The 23,547-nt window shown below is 34.7% G+C and overlaps 1 protein-coding gene across 1 annotated transcript; it reads right to left on the bottom strand.

Moving 5' to 3' along the window:
* Positions 1–10,713: 10,713 nt before the first annotated feature.
* On the bottom strand, positions 10,714–19,066 carry LOC133325625 (uncharacterized). The gene is made up of 6 exons (XM_061534347.1): positions 18,918–19,066; positions 17,682–18,607; positions 16,823–16,851; positions 14,897–16,608; positions 14,329–14,574; positions 10,714–10,998 (listed from the first exon to the last, which is right to left on the bottom strand). The coding sequence occupies exons 1-6, from the start codon at positions 18,954–18,956 to the stop codon at positions 10,720–10,722; spliced, it is 3,231 nt and encodes a 1,076-aa protein (XP_061390331.1). The 5' UTR covers positions 18,957–19,066; the 3' UTR covers positions 10,714–10,719.
* Positions 19,067–23,547: the final 4,481 nt, after the last annotated feature.

Raw genomic sequence — 23,547 nt, 5'->3', positions numbered from 1 at the left:
AAATATATATATATATATTTGTACCCTACACAACTATGTTGTCAGGGTGGCGAGTCATATATCGATTAGCTGAGGCGATCTAGAAATGTGTGTCCGTCCGTCTGTCAATCATAATTTGTAAACACGAAATTTTGCATGTAGGACCGTTTCTGACCAATAAAGACCCCTAATATGTTTGGTAATGATCGGTTAATGAAATTGACCAAAAACATTATTTTTGTCTGTTCATCTAGTCGCTCCAGAGGCTGTAATTTTAACGGAATTTCACGATGTTTTATATGGGGAAAGTGACCCAGATTTTGTGGGTCTTTTTGACCCGATATAATTTTTAATGATGATCAGTTGATATTCGGAGGATAAAATTGACCTAAAACTGAATTTTTGTCTGGAATTTTGTCTCCTATAAACTAATGTTCACAACAAATTTTTCCATAGGGAAGGCGAACTGAGCAACTAATTAGAAGGGCTTTCTTTTTATTGAATGTCAATATTTGAAAACAGAGGAAAACAGAGGAGCTGTTGACCTCTAAAAGATCACGAGAATGCAAATATCGGGAAATGTTACCCATGCTAGAGCTCGGTTTGCGAAGGTATACGGAATTTTACAGAGGTTTTATTATTCTCTGTATAAATGCTATATGTATTTATTAAAAAGTTGAGCATCTGTGGAGAGGAACCTGAAGAGGTTGACCCATCTTTAGTTTGGTAAGCTGTTACGATGTGCAAGCAATGAATTAAACCGGTTATTCTCTTCGCTTCAAATTAAATTTAAAGGTTTATAAAATCTTGACCCTTTAATCATTCTTGGGTGGCGCGTGCTGAGTACGATGGTGCTGAGTCCTGTTGGAATGTCCAAGGTCTGCGGCCAAAATGTTTGCGTGCCCAAGGCTTAAATACACCCTCCAGAATATTTTCGCGATAATATTCAGCATTTATTCTGATGCCACGGTCGATTAATACAAGCGGAGAGCGACCATCGGCTGTTATGGCGGCCCACACCATCACCATGACCCGCGCTTGAGTTCTGGTGGCCAACCGAAGGTGCAAATTTTCAGCTGACCTCTTTGGCAAGTAAACACGATCATTTTGTTTGTTTACAAACTGCTGGACAACGAATGTTTTCTCATCGGAGAAAACTGAATTTGGCAGTTTATTACTTTCGTCAAAACTATTTTCTTTCTGTTCTTGTACTTTTTGAAATTTCAATGGCATTATCCCGAGCTCATTTTCAATAAGTTCTTGCACTTTTTGGAATTTCAATGGCATTACCCCGAGCTCATTTTTCAATATTTGCCGAATGGAATATTGCGATATGTTCAACTTACGAGCCATTATCGGCCACTGCGACGCGAATTTCGATCAAGTCGCTTCTTTACTTTTCGAACTATTTCTGCTGATGTTGCTGTTTTCTTCCGTCCACTTCCTTGGCGCCGGGCTAAGCTACCAGTATCACGGTAACTAGTGATGGTACGAGGCACAAACGATTTATTCACATATAAATACTGCAGTGCTCTAACGATAGCCACTTGTGGTTTTCCATCCAAATATAAAAAATCACACTATGACGCTTGAATAACGAAAAACTTTTTTTGGAAATTCTCACCAAAATGCGTACGTTTGTACGTTTGTAAACAATATAATGAGCTGTCACTGGAATAATTTTAACAGCTGGCTGGACGAGTGGCTTAGAAATGACAGCAGTCTGATGTTGGTTGCAGTTTTTTCATCTCAACCTAGATTCGAATTAAAAACCAGTTAAGAAGCAGTAAAGTCGGACGGGGCCGTGGTGATACCCTTCACCTCTTTGGGTATGTTTAACAGATGTATCTTGACAGACGTCACATTTTTGAAGGACCATTAAAATGAAATTAGATCCTTAAAATGTCATTTTGCAACCCATACTAATTTTTTCATTTGGTCAGATATAGATTTACTTCTTTTAATGGGAAAAATTATCCCTTAAAGCAAATATCATTCAGATAAATATCTAAAAATATTTTTTGATAAATATCTAAAAAACCTATATCGAAATCTAACCGCATTCATCGAAATTTTTCACAGGTTACTTACGTACTAACTTTGGGTCTTTGGTGCACCATTTACTTAAAATCGGACGAAATTACATATGGGAGCTATATCGAAATCGGAACCGATGTTCACGAAACTTAACACAGATCATTCTGGACTTAATTCATTACGCTATGCCAAATTTTGTGCAAATCGAAAGATATATAGGGTCTTTGGTGCATCATTTACATTAAATCGGACGAAAATATATATGGGAGCTATATCTAAATCTGAACCAATTTTAACGAAACTTAGCTCACATCATTCTAGGCTTAATTCAGTACGCTGTACCAAATTTCGTGCAAATCGAATGATATATATAGGGACTTTAGTGCACCATTACCCATAAATCGAACAAACATATATATGGGAGCTATATCTAAATCTGAACCGATTTTCACGAAACTTAGCTCACATCATTCTAGGCTTAATTCAGTACGCTGTGCCAAATTTCGTGCAAAATGAATGATATATAGGGACTTTAGTGCACCATTACCCATAAATCGGACAAAAATATATATGGGAGCTATATCTAAATCTGAACTGATTTTCACGAAACTTAGCAAACATCACTCTAGATTTAATTCAGTACGTTATGCCAAATTTCGTGCAAATCGAAAGATATATAGGGACTTTAGTGCACAATTTCCTTTAAATCGAACGGAAATATATATGGGAGCTATATCTAAATCTGAACTGATTTTCACGAAACTTAACACACATCATTCTATACTCAATTCAGTATGCTGTGCCAATTTTCGCGCAAATCGAGAGATATATAGGGACTTTGGTGAACCATTCACCTTAAATCGGACGAAAATATATATGGGAGCTATATCTAAATCTGAACCGATTTTTCCCAATTTCAATAGGGTTCGTCCTTGGGCCAAACAAATGAGCTGTGCCAAATTTCATCCAATTCGAATCATAAATGCGACATGTACTTTGTTTACAATTTAACATGGACAGACGGACGGACATGCATATTCTCAAAAGGAACCATGCACAAAGACATAATACCATGTACCACAGTGTGGTGAAGGGTATAAAAAAAATAAAGTAATTTTTTTGACACCGAGAATGGGGAGGGGGTCCCTTAATCGAAACTCTGCTCATCGTAACATTTTTTTCCAAAATTAAGGTAAGATTTCAAGATGGACTTCCTTTGACACACCCTTTCTCTGATTAAATTCGATCTTTCTGTAGTTTTCTATTCTTCATATAATCTACTGACCCTAAAAAAAAATATTTATTTTTTTATAATTTTAGGAATATATTAAACTTACCAATTTTCATTTTTAAGAAGAACTTCGTGCAGCAAATTATTTAGTGGAATAAACAACTTATCCTGAAGTGCTGGTAGTTGCCTCATCACATTTTAGCTATTCATTTGGGTATAGTTTCATTGTCCCTTCAGAGCTTTCTTTAGAAAATCAGAATTAAAATTATATTGCACCTGCATTATATCCATGCAGATCACACAGTGAGACTTCTTCCTGTTTTTCAAATATATCTAAAATATTGAAAGTGTCAATATATATTGTTTCCCATGTAAACCACAAAAGTAAAACATCAATAATTTGTAGGTCTTAGTATTAATGAATTACGTTTTATTTAAAACTTTCAAAATCATATATGTTTTGTATTTTTTTTTTTTTAATTTCTGCAGTGATATTAAGATTTTTTTCAAGGGTGTCAGATTTTTATTTGTTTTTTTACTTAATTTATGTCAGATTTATACAAATTGCTATCAAGAATGGTTGTGGGTGTGAGTGTTAAGTTTATAACGGATATTGAAATTGTACGAGTATAGGTTTTTTTTTACTTTTGTTATTGTGGTTTTTATGCAAACAAAAATTAACCTAAACGTTTTTTTTAATTTTCATTTTCTTTTCTTTTTTTTGTGGATTTTAATAAAATAAATTTATCTATACAGAGTAATATTGAGAAAAAAACAAACATTGTTAATTAAGCACAAATAAATTATAGTAAAAAAAATTTGCAAAAAATAACAACTACATATTTTTATAAGGGGAAAATATATATAAAATAAATTCTAAAGTCAGTTGTATTGTTATCAAATAATTTTTTTTTTTTTTTTTTTTTTTAAAGTAAACAATTTCTTTTTCAATTTTTTATTTTTGTATTGCTAAAGTAATTTTAGGTTTTTAATGATATTTTTTGTTTGTTTGTATGTATTTTTTTTATAAACTAAGCTTAACTAAGTGCGCAGCAGTATTTTTGCAAAAATTTATACCTTCATACACACATGCAGAGTTTTTTATTATTATTATTAATTTTTAGCAATTAAAAGTGAACATTCATAATAATATTAATAGAAATAAATGTAATATTGAAAACAAACAAAAAGCAAACGCAAATGTTTTTTTATTTAATTTTTAATTGTGTATTGAAAAAAAAATTATATATATTTTTTGTGATCTATGTTTAGGTTACACATACAAATAATATATAAATTTGTATATATAGACTGGTATAAAATTTGTTATTTATTTGTTGTATTTCTTTTTATTTTTGCTTTGTTTTTTGTTATTTTTTTATTATTTTATTTTATTCTAATATTTATGTGAGCAGTTGGGATTTTTTAAACATATATTCATCCATTTACTGCGAAAAATTCCATTGATATATAATTAGCATTATTATTTGTTTGGTTAAATAAATTTTCGTTAAAAAAAATCAAATAACCTTAACACAAATGATTATTTATTTTTAAAATAAAATTATATATTTAAATAAAATTGTAAGATATATATTGTTTTTATTTTTTATTGCCTAGGGCATTTGTTGTTGACTATTTTGTTTTCCATTTATGTTATTATATCCGTTTGATAATTGCAAAAATAGACTTTAAAATTAAATTTTTTTAAAGCAAAAAACATAACTAAATTCATAAGAAATTTAAAAAAATAAAAAACTAAAACATATTGTTATTTTTTTTAATTTAGACAAAATACCATAATTTTGTGTTGTAGTAAATAATTAAAAAAAAATCCATGAACAAAAAGTTAAAACTATTTTCACAAGGATATTTATTACATTTTCATTTTTTTTTTTACTTTACACCCTTGTAAGTTAAAAGATTTCGATTAGAATATTTTGAAAAACAAAAATGAACTGAGAAACAATTAATAGAAGTATTTCCAAATCTGAACTAATATTCTGTTCAATTATCCGAAATGTCAACTAATATTTTGCTTAGTATAAAAATGATTTGTTCAACTTCCTAATGTAAATTATATGCCGTCGCATTTATCTCCTTCTATTTATGGAGAATGCAATAACGTGACGAAAGACGAAGGCAGTTCGGAAAGTTCTTAGCCTAGCACAAAATACGCGATATAAACAGAAAAAAGTTAAGTGTTTTGGAAACTTCCATCTCTGTTATTAACACATGTTAAATTTTGTATCGATCTGGCAACTCCTTCATATAGAAACAGGTGTTCAAAAAAGACACATACGCAATTTCTAAGTTTTCAATTGTAAAAATGCGGATGCGCATAAAAATTCAAAATTTGTTCATTTGGGAAAGAATGCCAAAATTCATGAAAAACTCATTCTACCCAGAACTTGTACAAAATCCTCAGGGAGACCAGCAAGATATCCGCAGCCTCTCAAGTTTGCTGTCAAAATTCATTATTGTGAATTGAATTCCATTATGAAAACGTAAACAAAGTTCAAATTTTTGACATTAGACTTGAGAAAAAAAACAGATTTTTCCGATTTCGATTGCTACATGGGTGACCTTATTAATTGATCTTCATGGCCTATAAATAAGGTCACCCAGGGAGACCAGCTGGATATCTGCGCCACTCAAGTTTGCTGTCAAAATGCATTCTTGTGAATTGACTTACATTATGAAAACGTAAACAAAGTCGAAATTTTTGACATTTGACTTGAGAAAAAACAGCTGTTTTCCGATCTTGGTTCGAAAAGTAAAGAAGCGACTTGATCGAAACCCGCGTTGCAGTGGCCGAAAAAAAGCAGAACATATCGCAATATTCCATTCGGCAAATATTGAAAAATGAGCTCGGTTTCTATATGAAGGAGTTGCCAGATCTAAACATAATTTAACATGTGTTCATAACAGAGATTGAAGCTTCCAAAACACTTAACTTTTTTCTATTTATAACGCGCTTTTTGTACTAGGCTTGCATTTAAGGTCTTTCTGAAAAATAGTACTGAATTTTCAAAGATATATTTCTCAACACATAGACGCTTGGTATAATTATTACAAGGTAGGGCACAGCTACCAACAGATTACAATTTTTTCTCAAGGTGACTTGTTCAATCAAATCAAAATACATATTTTGTGTATGTGTGTGTATTGTTTTTAATACAATGTCAAATAAATTCAAAATAAATTGAAATATATTTAAGTTTAATTGAAATGAAAATAAAGTTTTTAAAACGATCGTCAGGAAGTAATTACTTTGTTATAGTTTAAACAAAAATTTTATGGTATTCCCTACTGGATTTTGGGAAGAAATCATAACCTTTCATTCATTTTTCGCGTTTTTAGTTTTGTGTTGAAAAAATGTCAAATAAACACAAACACTTGTTGCGTATATTTATTTTATTTTTGACAGAAGAGGCCACACGTGCATAGTTGCTTTTTTGTTATTCAACTCAAGCTGCCCTACCTTGTATTATTGTACCATGCATAGACTTAGATTTTAAAGAAACCTTCCAAAACAAATAGGTGTAGATTTTTAAGCAGGAGTGGACGTTTAAAGCGAACTTCCAAAACAAATAGACGTCGTTTTTAAAAGAATATTTTTTAAGGGCTTATATAAACACCTAGGATTTTAATACAGACTAACAGACCAATATTTTTTCATGGAGCTATAAGCGCGAATTATTAAAGAATATTTCTGTAAAGACTAATAGTCAAATAGGCGTGGATTTTCATAGAATGTTTTCCCAATGGCCATTCCCACATTAAAAAGAAGTGAACGTTTAAAGAGACCTTCCAGAACAAATCGGCGGCGTTTTTAAAACAATACTTTTTAGGGTTTATATAAACCTAGGATTTGATTATAGACTAACAGACCAATATTTTTTCATGGACTAATAAGCACGGATTTTTAAAGAATTCTCTGTAAAGACTAACAGGCAAATAGGCGTGGATTTTTATAGAATTTTTTGCCAAGGGCCATTAGACCACCAATATGGATTTTTAATAACAAATTTTTTCAAAGAACTTCCAAAACAAATAGGCGTGAATTTCCAAAATTGGATTGGATTTAAGTTATCCGAATTCATTATTTTTGAAATTTGCAGAATCAAGCCGTTAGATTTTAATATTTAAAGTGTTCAGATTTCTCTTCTTTTTTAGCAAATCAAATCCAATTATTTTCATAACAGAGCTTTTCATTATTTTTGGGATATACTTTTTTCTGTAAAAAAGAAACGTTTGTATGTGTTTTTTATTATTTAAAATTTACTTTATTTTATTTAATAAAATATTCAGTTTTTTTGTTTATCTCAGAACTATTTTTTTTGTTTTTATGGTGTTAGGGTTTCTTTTCTTTTACTTCGTTTTTTATGGGTGTATGTTTCTTTTTTTCTTTTACTTCGTTTTTTATGGGTGTATGTTTCTTTTTTTCTTTCTTTCGGATATTTAAAAATATGTATAGTTATAGTTTTGTATTATATAATTTTTAGATTTACTTTGAATACACATTACATTTTCATAAGTGGGGGAGAGGGAGGGATGAGAGGGGTTGGTGGTTTTTTGTTTTATATTTTTTAAGATTTTCTTTTTTAGTTTTAAATAAAAATTTCGTTCCTAAATTCTAAGGTTTTGCTTTTATAAATATTTACAAAACACCAAAAATTAATTAAAATCAAAGAAAAAAATATGTAGGCATGATAGAAAAAAAAATAATAAAAACATGTGTATGTATAAAATTAAATATAAAGGATATATTCATTAAATTAAAAAAAAAAACATTACTGTTATTATTATCAGGAAAAAATAATAAAAATAAAACATAAAATATATATGTACTTTAAATAAGTTTTGTTATAATATGTGATTTACTAATTATTTGCCATTTTTTGTTTTCTTGTTTTTTTTTTTTTTTTTTTTTTTTTACTTGAAAAAGTATAAAATTTGTTATTATGCAGCAGATATTTTGCTGATGCCAGTATTTAGCACCAGTTATAAATAGACAAGTTTATTTTAATTTTTTTTCGATAAAAACTAAAAACAAAAACATAACTACTTATTTATATAATTAAAAAAACGACAAGATAAATTAAAAAAAAAAATAAAGAAAAAAATTATTTTTTAATTTATAGAAAAAAAAATGAGTTTTCTAGCAAACACTTTTGTTTTGTTTTAAAATCAAGAAAAAAATAAAAATGTTGTGTTAACCTAAAAACAATAAGAAATATGTATGTTTTAACTTTCATATACACTACACATTATATTCTCTTTTTTTTTGCAAACACAATTCAAAATTTAAAATTCCATTTAAAATTTGTTAAAATAATAATTTGAATTTTTAATATTAGAAACCTATGATTTTTTTATTTTATCCTGTTTTTATTTTTTCCTCTTTAATATTTCAATCATAAAATGGAATTTTGACTTTTAATAAAAAAATACAAATATTTAAGATATGTAATGGAAACCAAATCAATTCGATTTTGTGTTAGACCAAACCATCATATTCTGGTCGCGTCAAATCTAACCAACATGGATATGAGACAGCCACCGGTCGACATAAGCAATATAAATAGGAGGACAGATAATTTTTGGGGCTTTTGACATAACCTATGGAGCCTAAATTTTATCGGATCAAATTGCATGTACCCTAGATCATGAGGAAACAATAATGCAGAATTCTGATATTAAGTCAGGTTGAAGAGTACGGCTTCACTCAAAGACCTTTGCTTCTTCATAATGTCCAGATACGTTATTTGAGCAGCGTACGGAAGGATCAGTCACTTTTAGGTTAAGGTTGTGGACAATGATGGGATCTATTTCTGAACAAAAAGTTATATTATTAGAAGCGCTTCCGATATCTGGAGCTTCCAAAGAGGGTAATTTGGGCGGTCACTCTATGCCAAACAGTGGATGAGCAATGATATTTATTTTTGAAAATCTGATATGGACGATAGGTAAAGTTAAAGGAGGTCACCACTATACCCTAAGACCTTTGTTTTTTTATAGGATAGTTTTTTATCCTGCATATTGGAGAAGTAAATGAGAGTTAAAAGGATAGAATGTCTACGTTAGGAAATCGTTTGCAAAGACGCTCGAAGGACCACCAAAATCGCTATAAGCAAAATCCAATAAAGGCCAAAAATTTTGGGACATTTAGATTTTAACCGTCCATGAAATCAAAAAGTCACTATTCTTTGACTTTTTGGATTGCTCAAAAGATCTTCTCATATCTCCATGTTACTTGAACAGAATATTTCGGGTCAATCTTCCTTCAAGGCTACCTTTGTATTCAGTACAACTAGGATTTCCATCACATACCTGAATATTTATTGATGCGATTTGAAAACGAAGACACGAAGTTATAAATTAAGAATTTATTTTCAATAATTGGCGGATTTCGGCCGATGATGCGATTTGAAAACGATGGTTTAGCAATTTAAAATTCCAATTGAACGAATTCAAATGGATTACTGTCCATATAAAAAATGTGGTCTATTTCATAGAAAAAATAAATTAAATATTTTTTTAAAATTAAGGTGTTTAGATGGAATTCGCTCTAATTTGTTCGGTTGGAATTTTAAAATGATAAATCATGGTTTCAAATCGCATCAATTCAAATTTTGACACTGCTAATTTTTATTTTTTTCTAATAGTTAAAAAAATGTACGACATATAATTCAAAATTTAAATTGCATGTCCAATGAAATATTCAAATCACTTTTTTTTAATGTGGCCTTATTTTATTATGAAAAAATCAAATAAATATAAAAATAGGTATAGGTATATATGATGGAAATTTGAAATCGATTTATCATATATTTGAATATAATTACATGTTTTGAATATTTAAAATATATGATCGTTGTATGACAAATCGATTTGAACATACATACCTGATAATAATCTCTATTTTTTCGAACCTGCTTAAATTGTCTAAACTATTGGTGTTTTACTTTCCATTTAATTACAAATTTGTATGTGTTTCGCTGATATTTTCTTTTAAATTGTAAAATAAACTCCGTGTTTTTTGTAGGTGTAAATTATAAATGAAATTTAAATTCATTAAAAATGTGCTTGTTTTGTTCTGTATACTATCTGGATGTTATGTTATCGGTTTATGCGATTTTTTTATAATGTAGGTCTACATTTCTGTATTTTTTATTTTATTTTACTTTTTTTGTATGCAAAATCTACTACTTGCCTGTAGCACGACGCACAGTGGTTGATAGAAGAAGGAAATGGGTGAGTGTTCTATTCTTTTCAATATATCTCAAAGGTGATAAAAGTATTTTTTGCTTCCTGTTGTTGGTGTTATTAATGTATGCTTAAAAATTTTTTGCATAATTTCGTACATCGTCCTCATTTCTGGTTTTGTTCTCTATTTTGGGAGCGATTACAATGATGATGGTAAAATGATTTTGACGTTGTTATTTGCCGATGTGTGTGGCTTTTTTTCAATTAATTTGCTGTTTAGCTTCTGTTATTAGAGCCAACAGCGAGTCCAGTTTTAAATCTTTAAATCGTGCAAAATGATTCATAATTGGTTGTATAGAATCCGATTCGATAGCAGCACAAATGGTTTGATTTTGTATGGTACGATTTAATGATGTTGCCACTTGATCGAGAAATTGACGCCAACTATCCTTATTTTGTTCCGTTAATGTTGTATCTTCATTTTTGTCGTAGATATTTTCTGCCTGCAATATTAGGCAGACAAGTGAAGAAATTCCGAACTGTAAAAAAATAAACCAAAATAATATATGTTAAAAGGAATCGAATAAATAAAATATGTTAATACATAATTTATGGCAGGTTAAAGGAAAGTAATATTTAAAAGGCACAAAGAGCAAAGACATAAAAGTATAAAGATACGACAATTGATAAGTCTATAAAGATGTATGTTAAATTTCGTGAAAATCGGTTCCGACTTAGATATAGCTCCCATATATGTTTTCGTCCGATTTTAGGTAAATATTACACCAAAGTCCCTTCATATCCTTCCATTTGGACGAAATTTGGCATAGCGTATTGAATAGAGTCTACAATGAGGAGTGGTAAGTTTCGGGAAAATCGATTCAGCTTTCGATGTTTATCCGATCAACAAGAAATTTTGCACATGGTATCAAATTTAGACTTAAATGGCGTATTGCGTTTTGTTGAAATTGGTGAAGATGCAGCCATAGCTTCCACATGTATTTCGAACGGGTTCTGATTGAGATAAAATTTTGAACAGCGCTATAAATCGTTTTTCATAAATTTATCTGCCCGAATGAAATTAAATTTAGCATAGGTTCCAGAAAGACATGATTATGTTCCTTCGAGGGAACATTGACATGCAATTGTAAGGATACATACAAATACACAAAGTGGTGAAGGGTATCATATAGTCGGCCCAGTCCGACTTAACTACTTTCCTTACTGGTTATTCTTAACATGCATCTGTTATGTCTGATTTCCCCTACATATGTTTTATAAACTATTTAGTCAAAATGCATCTGTCGAGTCTTTACGGTTTTTGGATTGCTCGAAAGATATTCTCATATCTTCATTTCACTTGAACAGAATATTTCGTGTCTCTCTTCAACCAATCTTGCTTCAAGGCTACCTTCAGATGTATTCAACACAAATCATATATTTTTACAGTGCGCGGTGAAATATGATCCTGAGGAACGATTTTTCTATTTCATCCATCAGTTGGTACTTCTCTCTGCTCAAATATTCGTATTCTACATCTCTCACTCACAACCTGTATGTATTTGAGACTATTTGCCTAGTCAAATCATCACGTCCGACACCATGAAACTAAAACTTCCTAAAATTGTATCAACTGGACTTTTTTAAATTTTTACCGTGATGTTTGCTTCAATATTTCATGTTTTTTTAGGTCACGGGATTTATTTTCGGTCTATCCATACTTTGGTCTCGTTAAACCGGAGGGTGTAATGACTTCAACCTTTCTACAAAGGTACATTTGGCATCTTTAGCTGTCCCTAAGACACTTTCTACGTTGTTGCTGATAGAGCTAAAAAATTGAAATTTGAAATACGAATTAGGGTTGGGAAGTAAGGTCGATATAAAGAGATGGTTTTGAAAGCGTGTACTCATGTGTACGAAAAGTACCATATGTTACTATGTTTGGAACAAATTTAATTTAGAGGTACAAATCGAACTGCAGTCCTGAAAATTTAAATTAACATTACCATGGAATTGTAGGATTGGTACATGTACATATTTTTGAATTTTTTTTTACTTATGTGTACGAAAAGTACTAAATCTTACTATAGTTGGTACAATTTGGATTTGGCTGAACCGATAGAGCTGGAACAATGAAATTTGGAGTCAGGATCACTGTTGGGGTGTAGGATTGGGATCAGGATTTAATTTAAAAATACTTATGGCTACTAAAATGTACTAAATTTGGTACCATTTTTAGTGGACCGATGGAGCTGTAATCCTGAAATTTGAAGTTAAGATCACTGTTGGGGTGTGAGATTGAGATACGTAGGAAGTTTTGGAATTTTGTATTAATGTGTACTAAATTTGGTACAATTTAAATTGTGGGTGAGCCTTTTGTGCTAAATGGAACTAAATTTGGTAAAATGTGTATTTGGGTGAACCTTTAGAGCTCAAATCATGAAATTTGGTACTAAATAAAATAATATGTTAATACATGTTTAAATATTTCTCACATTCGCTAACGAAGTAGCGGGCATATGCTACTATTTTATAAACTAGTAATTTTTATTTGAAGCTAATTGAGTAACCGATTCCATCAACATTAAATCCGAAAACTCTTTGATAAAACATATACATTACATAAAACGAAAAATAAAACCTGTAACTACGAAGGCCGCCAGAAACCAAAGGCTGAGGAAACCAAATCGGCAACACAGAGTGACACTTTTTTACTAGTCTTTTTTTTTATAATATTGTCAGTAAACTCCTAATTGCAAACGAAGTTCACGCACTTGTTTCTCTAAGTTAAGTTCGTCATGGCCGCAATAACTCCTTACTGTTACCTTTGTCATCTTAAGCAGCCTTCAGAATATCTACTTTGCACTAGGCACTCACCACCTATGCATGCCAAGAAGGATCTTTATGATCTGAAGGGAGGTCCAGAGGTACATTTTATTTGCTAAAGACTATTCCTGACGATATATGAGAAATTTCTTCTCTCTAGGGACAAATTCTACTATAATTATAGCGTTGCAATTTTCCGCTCGAGAGGACAATTTTGATCACAGCTGATATTACATTCTCAACGTTAATAAAAATTATTTGTTATTGATATGGATATTATTGGTGGTTTTTGTTATTGTATCAGCTTGCACGATATTCTCGAATTTCTTCCTCAACACCATTCATGTGAATACGATTCAATTCTGCTTGATAGGCCTTTTGATCTAGAGGCTCTCTTTTGTACCTTGGGACCTCTCTCTCCAGATCATGAAGATCCTTCCTGACACCCCTAGGTGGTGGGTGCCTATCCATTAGGTAACGATTTGGATGGGTATTCTATAACACCCAAGGAGGTATTGCATCGACAAAATCTTGTTGTGTTGGTGCACAGGAAGGATCTTCGTCTCCTCATGTAAGTGGTCTATTGGAGTCATGAGCAGACACCCTGTTACAGTCCTCTTTTCCACTGCGTTGCACTGACGTTAGCGGACTACACTGGTGCCGCAAAGTTTGCTGTGTATGTCGTTAACAAGGTTTCTTTGTCAGCTCCCCAAGTGCTGTCGGCTAGCGACTATCAAAGATAGCCGAAAAAGTTCTGGGTCTGACACACATGTTAACACTTAAAGGAACATTTGTAAGAACTGCTGCACTATCGTTTATGTTTATGAATATGGAAGGTATAATATTTTCTGCTAGAAAGTACCTCATGTTCGGAGAACTCGAAATACCAAATTATTTATCACCAAAACCGAAATATAGGTACATTTTTTAAATATCTCAAACCTAGTGAACTCAAAATTATTCTTCCATGGGGACCTCGTCCTACTCCAAGACAGAATAATATATATTTGCTATTTATGTAATCATTGTATTGCATTACTTACTTTGCTACAGAATACGCCATTTGCTTTTTTATCATTTAACGAAATGGCTGATGAAATTTTAACAATTATTTCAAAATTTGCCGATTTGATTTGTTTGTTGAATTCCGGATACAGAGAGTATAAAATGCCCTCGGCATCATCGCGGTCTTTTTTCACAACACTTTGCAGTGAATGGAAAACGCCAATCCAAACATTCCAACGGGCATCATGTTCTTCAATGTACGGCATAATGCGACGAATTAAAACCTAGAAAGATAAATAAAAAACATTTTAAATTAAAATGAAAGCATTTCTAAGTTGAATAAACGCTTCCAATTGAAATAAACAATTGTTAAAGTCCATATTTAAATTATAACAAATAAAAACATTCCAAGTTATACAATTCTCTCAGTTCATAGGTGAGAGTGCTGAAGGTTTGTCCTTCAACTCTATACTCTCAACTGCAAATAAAATTAAATAAGGACTTATAGAGATGGGAACGTTCTTTTTACAATTTAAATTACATTTTTTATAAATTTAAAATATCAATTTTATATAAATATATAAAAACTCAACTATTGATACTCACTTTTCCTTTGCGTACATTCATCATTGCAACAACTTTATCGTGTTGCAGTCCGGCAACTAACTTATCAACCAATGCTTCCTTGGTTTCAATTTCATAATTAAATTTAGTTCTAAGTGATGGATTACTGACAGGATCGCCAGCAGCAGCACGTTCCTCAGGTGTTTTATTTGCATTCTCTAGCTGTTCCATAGCAGCGATGTGTTCACTTTCCTTTTTCTTTTTTCTCAATATGGTGGCAATAGCATTCGGATTATTTAAATCGTCCAATTTTAAGAGAACACGATATAAAGTCTCAATGTGTAGCAAAATATAACGTGACTTTCGTTGAGTATTGGAAGAGTTAAGATCACCACCACCGCCAGCTGTGTTGGGTATTTGTGGTGTTTCAGAACGTTTTCCTCCTGTCGATGTTGCTAGCGAACCGTTATTAGCAACTGTTGTTGATGTTGTTGTTGTCGATGTTGCACCTGAAGATCCAGTATTGGCATTGTTGGCCGCATTGTCTGTGCCATTTGTCGGCTCATTGCTCATAATTTCGGCATCGATTATTTTCCGTGGAGCCGTAACACTGCCGTATTGCAGTTTACCAAGTGAATTTTCAAATTTCAATGGTGTAAACACATACATGGGTACCTTCATGTCTTGATTGTTGTTGTGATTATCGGAGTTGCGACGTTCACGTTGCTGGCCATTGCGTGTACCATTCTTATTGCCCAATTGTACCAGGATAAGTTGTGCATGTCCCTTGGGCTGCGTCAGTGGATGATTCAATTGGTTGTCCTTGTGGGCCTGGCTGTGACGCAAACTGCCATTTTGACCCGTCTTGCGTTCCTTATACACAGTATAATAGTAATCATCAATGTATGGGGTATCCGTGTTCAACTGAGACAACTGGATGCCGATGAGCCAATGCTTGTCTCGGGTGCTCATCAAATTGGCATACTCATCGTATTCTTCGGGAGGCAAATTACCATTTCCTGTGCCATCACGGCGCATATTGTGATTCAGTTTTTGCAAGTTCATGGCGGGCATGGAGGCACCACGCCTTTGCATCTGATGTTGTTGTAGGTTCATAAGATTATTTGGGCCGTTTGCATTCTGTTGCATTTGTTGTTGTGACTGTCGGGCAGAATTCTGCAGCAACGGATGGTTCTGTTGGATTTCTTGCACCAAACGCATGTTGAACATGTTGAACGAAGAATTGGATGAACTTTGATTGTTCAACAACATCATGGGATTGGGTGGATGACCGGGTATACGATTTGCCATAGCTGCTGCCGCAACTGCTTGCTGCTGTTGAGCCAACAGGGTAACGGGATGTATGCCAGCAGCAACAGCTGCTGCACGCATTGCATTAAAATTTGGATGCATTGCAAAGTTGTTGAGTGCAACCGGTAGGTGTGGATTCGGCAGTGGACGTTGATTGGTAAAATTATTTGGCAAACCATGTTGATTAAGTAATGGATGCGGTGGCAATTGGGGATGTGGTCCAACCGGAGGGAAAAAGTATCCGGGATTGATGCGATTTCCGGCCGCATTTAAGGCTGCTGTTTGGGGATGTGGTGGCTGTTGTTGTTGCTGCTGCTGTTGTTGTTGTTGCAATAAACTGCCCAATGGGTGTTGTGCCAAATTGTTGGCAAAATTGCTTGAGGGTCTGGGTGGTGATTGATGTTGAGCCTGGGAGTTGGGAAAGGATGATGAAGATGGTCCAGCTAATAAATAATTAAAAAAAGAATATTAGAAAAAAATAAAAAAAGGAATTGTTTTTCTAGATTCTTATATGTAGCAACTTTAGTATATTTGATCCTATATTCAACTTTCATAGGAACAAAAATACTAAATTCCGTTGAGAAATTCTGAATTAAAGTTTCAGGACGCAGAATGTGATGCACTAAACTCTTCTATGACACTTGACCATTCTCATACCAACTCGTTGTGCTGGTAAGAGAAGAAACCTGTACGCCCGTAAAAATTGTCACTGTCAGGTTCCTCTTAGGACCTCAATACTTATGGCAATCATCGGCTTACTGAACCGAATTATCACCTCGTGGAATGGGGATTATCGCAACATAAATGTTGAAAAAAATGGAGATAACCTAACTTAAGCTTTTAGAAATAACCCGGAGAAATTTCCAAATAATTATCTGAAACCGATGATCACAGCAATTTGGTAAGATAACCCAATCCAAATTCCGTATGAGCCGAATGCTTTGAATGGTGTAGTTTTGAAGATAATTGCCTCTACCTCTTCGCGAATATATACACAATTTTGGACATCTAAATTGTGTTTCCTATGGAACCAGATAGTGTTTCCTATGGAACCAGATAGGCTCATAACTGTGGACTGACATGCATTGTAGCATTGTGTAATGGGATTCAGAGTAAGATGAATACGACATATGTACTTAATATGTTCCAATGTGAGAGAACTGACAGGTGGCAGTTAATCTCTTAACCTAACTATTCTAGTATTTGCTAATCTGTTTCTGAAAATATGAAGCAAAAGGGAGTAGTCTACTTTTTTAAAAGCCGACATATTAGAAGGGATTTCCATATCCTCCTTGACGACTTATAGCGAATATTATTCACATTTTCTTCGTCTTCTGTCTTTAGTTTATCATTGGACCCCTTTCACATTTAGACCCATATTAGCCGAATACTTCTTAAAAGTACTTCTTCCAAATAAAATCCATTCTGAAATAATTCGATATTACCTTTTTGTTGTAATTTTTGATTAAGCTGTTGTTGTTGCTGCTGCTGATGTTGTTGTTGCTGTTGTGCTAACAATTGCTGGTGTTGTTGGTGATTCTGTTGGAGCTGTTGGTTTTGTTGTTGTTGCTGCTGCTGTTGTTGCATTGGTGTTGGCGTGCCAGATGCATGCTTTAAAGCATCATTAAGTAAACGTTGTTGTTGTTGCTGCTGTACTGCTGCATCCATTGCCTGTGCATTGCGATCCTGTTGCTGCTGGGAATTTTGCTGTTGCTGGTGTGTTTGATCTTGTTTTGCTGCGGCCTGTTGCATTATCAAATTCCTTTCAATATCTTCCAATGTACATATTTTCGGTGGGCCACCACCTTGAGAATGCATTTGCGGCGGAAGATTTGGTAGTCCAAGGTGAGGAGGCATATTTACGGGCGTTTGACGATGGGCTGCCTGCTGTGCTGCCATCATTTGAAATTGCGCGTGCTGTTGTTGGTGTTGCGGATGTGGCGGTGGTGGTTGTTGTGGTGCCTTGTGAAATGGACTGGGAAAATGTTCGGTTAAAAAAGCAGCCGCATTAGGTGTCATTCTCATACCGTCGTCATTTACACTATGATGAGCCCTTGATGGCTGCAATGACCATACACCGGGATCCATTTTCATGTGGTTTCCCAAAAGGGTGCTCATGTTTTCACTTTCACCATAGCTGATGTCCACATCATCCAACTTCATGCCTGATAAATTCAATTCTAAATCCGAATCAGACTGACGTTGTTGGCGGGAATTTCTTAAAGCATTCATGGCTGCACCATAACCCCCGCCGACACCACCGCTTGCCACATTTCCGGTGCTATCCAAGGCATCGCCTTCCAGTTCGCCATCCAAACGCACAAGGTTTTCGTGCACCTCCTCCCAATCGCCATTGATTGCAGAGCCAAATGTCTCGTCATTTAATGCATCATACTCTTCCTCAGATGGTTCAGCAATTCTTCCTCCGCCATCATCGTCCAACTAGAGAACGAAAAATAAAAAAAGAAAAGCATGCATCAACAATGGGAAATCACAATGGCATTGTTTTGCCACGGGGCCACTATAGCAGCAACATTACTAACAAAAACATACAAGCTAGCAGCAAATCAGTACACTCGCACTACCCAATCGAACTGACTGACTGACCGAGCGAGCCAGCGACCGACCCAGCAAGAAAAGTGGCACCATTGCTGCTTGACCAAGAGCAATTTTACGCATTACTTTTTCGCACTTCCTGCGGCACAAATCGTACAGCCGAAGGCATTTTCCAATTTCGGGAACTATCACTTACCGGCATAGAGGTATCAAATCCAAAAAATGAGTTTTCCATCGATTAAATTTGTTTATTTTATGTGAAATTGTCATGACTTGTCACACAGCCACATTCATCACATATGGCTGGCTTGGACCATTCGCTAAAAACGAACATTGCCGAAGAAAATTTTTAGTGTTGCCAGAGTTTTGTTTATTATAAATAGAAAAAAGTTTAAAATAAAATATTGTGATAAAATAAGTATGGTTGAGATATTTTTCGGGAAAAAAAGAATTAAAATATTATAAATTTTGTTTATAAAAATACCTTACATTTTTTATTTATAAAAACTAATTATATGAATCACCCTGTTGTTTACTAAACATTTATTGCCACATCACTGATTACATGACGGGGATAATTAGAGAATTGTTTTGCACAAACTGTCATTCCATGGCCAACTTTTAAAACAATTTGGCCACGTATCAATTTTGCTCGAGGGTCAGATACATAAGGTTGGAAGTTATTCAACTTAAATCGAACATGTCATCGTGTCGAATACCATGAAAATGGCAAAATATCTTCCAAAATTTAAAGGAATATATTTTCCTTCGTAATCTATGCAAATCTTGCGTCCAGTGGCAAAAATTTTTGAATCATTTAAATTTATTTATATTTTTAAGTTCCCTGCCTATAAAACCTATAAATACAAATTGCAACATTCTTAGTTAAATCTTGAGAACAATGTGGAGCTTTAGAAAAAAAATATTTTTATAATTTGTTGAAATTTTGCCAATCGCTATGCGTAACATTTTATGGAATTTATTTTTTAATTTATTTGAAATTGATATATTGTTACGAATATAAATTTAGATTTAAGTTACTTTAGATGAATTCCGTTAATTTAAGAATTTGAATTGTAACGTAAATTTCTACTACGCAGTTTATTTGAATAACTTCACAACAACAACTACTGTATAGATTTTTCTACATCCTTCCATTTCCTCTTTTATTTTCTATTTTGGTATTGACGTACAATTCTTGTTAAACGTCATCATTGATGATCGCTTAATTCCTCTTTCTTTGTTACCCCCTCACCTGTATATGTGTTGTTGTTATTGTTTACTCAATGTAAGTTTGTATGTGTTGTTATTGTTTGCTCAATGTAAGTTTGTATGTGTTGTTGTTATTGTTTGCTCAATGTAAGTTTGTATGTGTTGTTGTTATTGTTTACTCAATGTAAGTTTGTATGTGTGTTTGTTGCATTGGTATATTGTTCGTGATCTAGGTGTTACCAGATCATCTAGAAACTTCTGTAGCTACAAGCAAGGGTCATATAAATAGGGGAAATGGAAAGGCAGTGAGTCAGTTGTGAATCAGATCGCGAATTGAAACCGTCGTGTAAAGTAAAGTGCAAAGTAAAGTTGTGTGAATAAAAACATTGTAATAATCGTAGTCAGAACGAACCCGCGTTTTATTTGGTACGAACTGTATCGGGAAATAAAACAACGTCTACACGGGAATAAGTGAAGTCCAAGAACGTAACAATTGGTGTCAGAAGTGGGATTACGATAATACTACGATGAAGTTTAAGGATCTACGAGTGGAAGACTTGAAGAAGGAGCTGAATAAATTGGAATTGTCCTCTACTGGCAACAAGGCTGAGCTACAAAAACGTCTGTTGGATGAGTTCGAGCGCCGTGGTATGAACATCGATACATATGAGTTTGACAGTAAGGATGAAGTGGATTTATCGGAAATGGGCGAATCCAACGGTGGGGAAGTCTCGTCAGTAGCTGCCAGGGGTGACGATTTCAGAGAAATGCTGGCTAAAATGTTTGAGGAAAATTCCAGAATGTTAGTAGAAAACACGAGACGAATGTTCGAACAGAATTCCAGGAAGTTAGATGAAAATTCGAGAATAATGAACGAGAAACTCGAGAACATTACAGAAGTTATTGGAAGGAGAGTGGAAACCGTGGAGGTCCAAATTAAAGAGTTGGATAAGAAAGTGCAGTCGGTTGACGAGAAGATTCTGTCTGTGGATGAGAAATTTCTGGCCCACGCCCATAGGTTTACGAATCTGGAGAAGAAAATGTCGGAACTGGAAATTAAAGGTGGTCCGGTGCGAGTTCCTGATAACACACTAAAAATCAAACCTCCTGTATTCGACGGCTCTACGTCATTCAATGTTTTCAAGTTACAGTTCGAGACAGTGGCTTCTAGAAATTCGTGGAACGACAGCGACAAAGCGGTTGCACTACTTCTGGCATTGAAGGGCAGTGCTGCTGATGTTATACAGAGTATTCCTGTCGCTTCTAGGTACAACTATGAAGATGTTATTGCTGCACTGGAACGTAAGTACGGTGGCGAACATAAACAAAACATCTACCTTATGGAATTAAGGGGAAGAGTGCAGAGGGCAAACGAGACGTTGCAAGACTTTGCAGCTGAGGTGGAACGTTTGGTGCTAATGTCGTATCCAGGAGAGAATCACCCATTGCTGGAACGTATGAAAATCGAAACCTTTGTGAATGGCATACGTGACCCTGAGATTAAATGTGCAACATATGCGTCACCAAAAGCGTCGTTTGCCGAAACTGTGTCGTTTGCCCTTGCCCAAGAGACGGCAAGAATGATTGTTAAGCCCCAGACCCACAAGATTAGCCAACTGGAGACCGAATGTTGCGAACACAAATATCTCGTTAACTTGATCAAGGACGCCATGAGGCGGGTAATAGAAGAAACAAAGTTAGTACGGGTGACTAAGCCCAGGGTTAGATGCTACAACTGCGATAAAGCAGGTCATATTGCGCGCGAATGCAGAGCTAAGCGCAAACGATCCAGGTCATCGTCACCACCTCCAACGAAAGATGGTAGAAGAATGGCTCAACAGTCCACCAATGAGTCACCGTTAAACAGAATCGAGCACAGAGAAGGCGGAAAACACGGTAATGCTGATGCCCTGTCTCGTCGGCCATGCAAGGTAGAATGCAGGCATTGTTCAAAGGCTGAGTGTAAGGAGAATATCGTTGATGTCCGGCTATTGCAGTTTGAGTCGGGTGAAGATTGGTCGACGGAACAACGAGGGGATCCCATTCTGGGCAAAATAATTTCGGCCATAGAAACGGGCAAGCGACCTAGTCGCAAAGAAATTTCCTCCGAAAGCCCTCTTTTAAAATCCTATTGGGCCCAGTGGGACAGTCTGCTTATAAAAGATGGTTGCCTATATCGCAAATGGGAAAGTGAGGACGGTAAATCTCACCGGAATTTGATCGTCGTCCCAGACTCCAAAATAAGAGATGTCTTGTCGGAGTTTCACGATGGGCCAAGTGGAGGACATCTTGGCATAGCAAAGACGGCTGAAAAGGTAAAGCAGAGATTCTACTGGGTCGGCTGTCAAAAATCCATTGCCGACTGGATCGCCAATTGTGAAAGGTGCATAAGAGCTAAAGGTCCAACACGGAAGAGTCGAGGCTACATGCAGCAGTATAATTCAGGAGCCCCTTTTGAAAGAATCGCAATGGATGTAGCTGGACCGTTCCCCACAAGCGACTCTGGGAACCGGTATGTCTTAGTGGTCATGGATTACTTCAGTAAATGGCCCGAGGTTTATGCTATCCCAAATCAAGAAGCCAGGACAATTGTGGATGTGTTCAGCAAAAATTGGATTTGTCGCTATGGTGTTCCATCTGAGGTTCATTCCGATCAAGGTAGGAATTTTGAATCAGCGATCTTCAAGGAAATGTGTGACTCCTACGGAATCAAGAAAACCAGAACGACGCCCCTACATCCACAATCCGATGGCATGGTGGAAAGATTCAATCGCACCCTGGAAGAACATCTACGGAAAGTGGTGGACAATGGCCAACGAGACTGGGATGAGCATATTCCCAAGTTTTTACTGGCTTATAGATCGGCCATTCATGATTCCACATCCCGGACCCCAGCCAAAGTTCTCTTCGGAAATGAATTAAAGCTACCTGGCGATTTGATATTCGGTGCTACCCCAAACTACGATGTGAACCAAGAAGAAGACAGTCAAAACTCTTTTAGTAAAGTCCACGATGCAGTTCGCCATCGAATAAAAATGGTTAGCAACCGCATGAAGGCAAGGTACGATCGAGCGGCAAATACCGATGGGTTTCAAGAAGGGCAACTGGTACTATTGTTCAACCCACAACGAAAGAAAGGACTATGCCCCAAATTGCAAACGCACTGGGAAGGACCCTACAAGATTGTCACGAAAATAAATGACGTCGTTTATCGCATCCAGAGGAGCGACAGTCCCAGGTCGAAGATGAAAGTTGTACATTTGGAGCGGCTGACCCCCTACGGAACGGGAACTGTGCCTATTCGGGACGAACAGGCTTAAGCGGGGGGCAATGTTACGAATATAAATTTAGATTTAAGTTACTTTAGATGAATTCCGTTAATTTAAGAATTTGAATTGTAACGTAAATTTCTACTACGCAGTTTATTTGAATAACTTCACAACAACAACTACTGTATAGATTTTTCTACATCCTTCCATTTCCTCTTTTATTTTCTATTTTGGTATTGACGTACAATTCTTGTTAAACGTCATCATTGATGATCGCTTAATTCCTCTTTCTTTGTTACCCCCTCACCTGTATATGTGTTGTTGTTATTGTTTACTCAATGTAAG

The sequence above is a fragment of the Musca vetustissima genome, unplaced genomic scaffold (assembly GCF_032173495.1).
Source record: "Musca vetustissima isolate MV318-11 ecotype Yass unplaced genomic scaffold, APGP_CSIRO_Mvet_v1 utg36989, whole genome shotgun sequence".
Taxonomy (NCBI): Eukaryota; Metazoa; Arthropoda; class Insecta; order Diptera; family Muscidae; genus Musca; species Musca vetustissima.
This window is presented reverse-complemented; position numbering and strand designations above follow the sequence as displayed.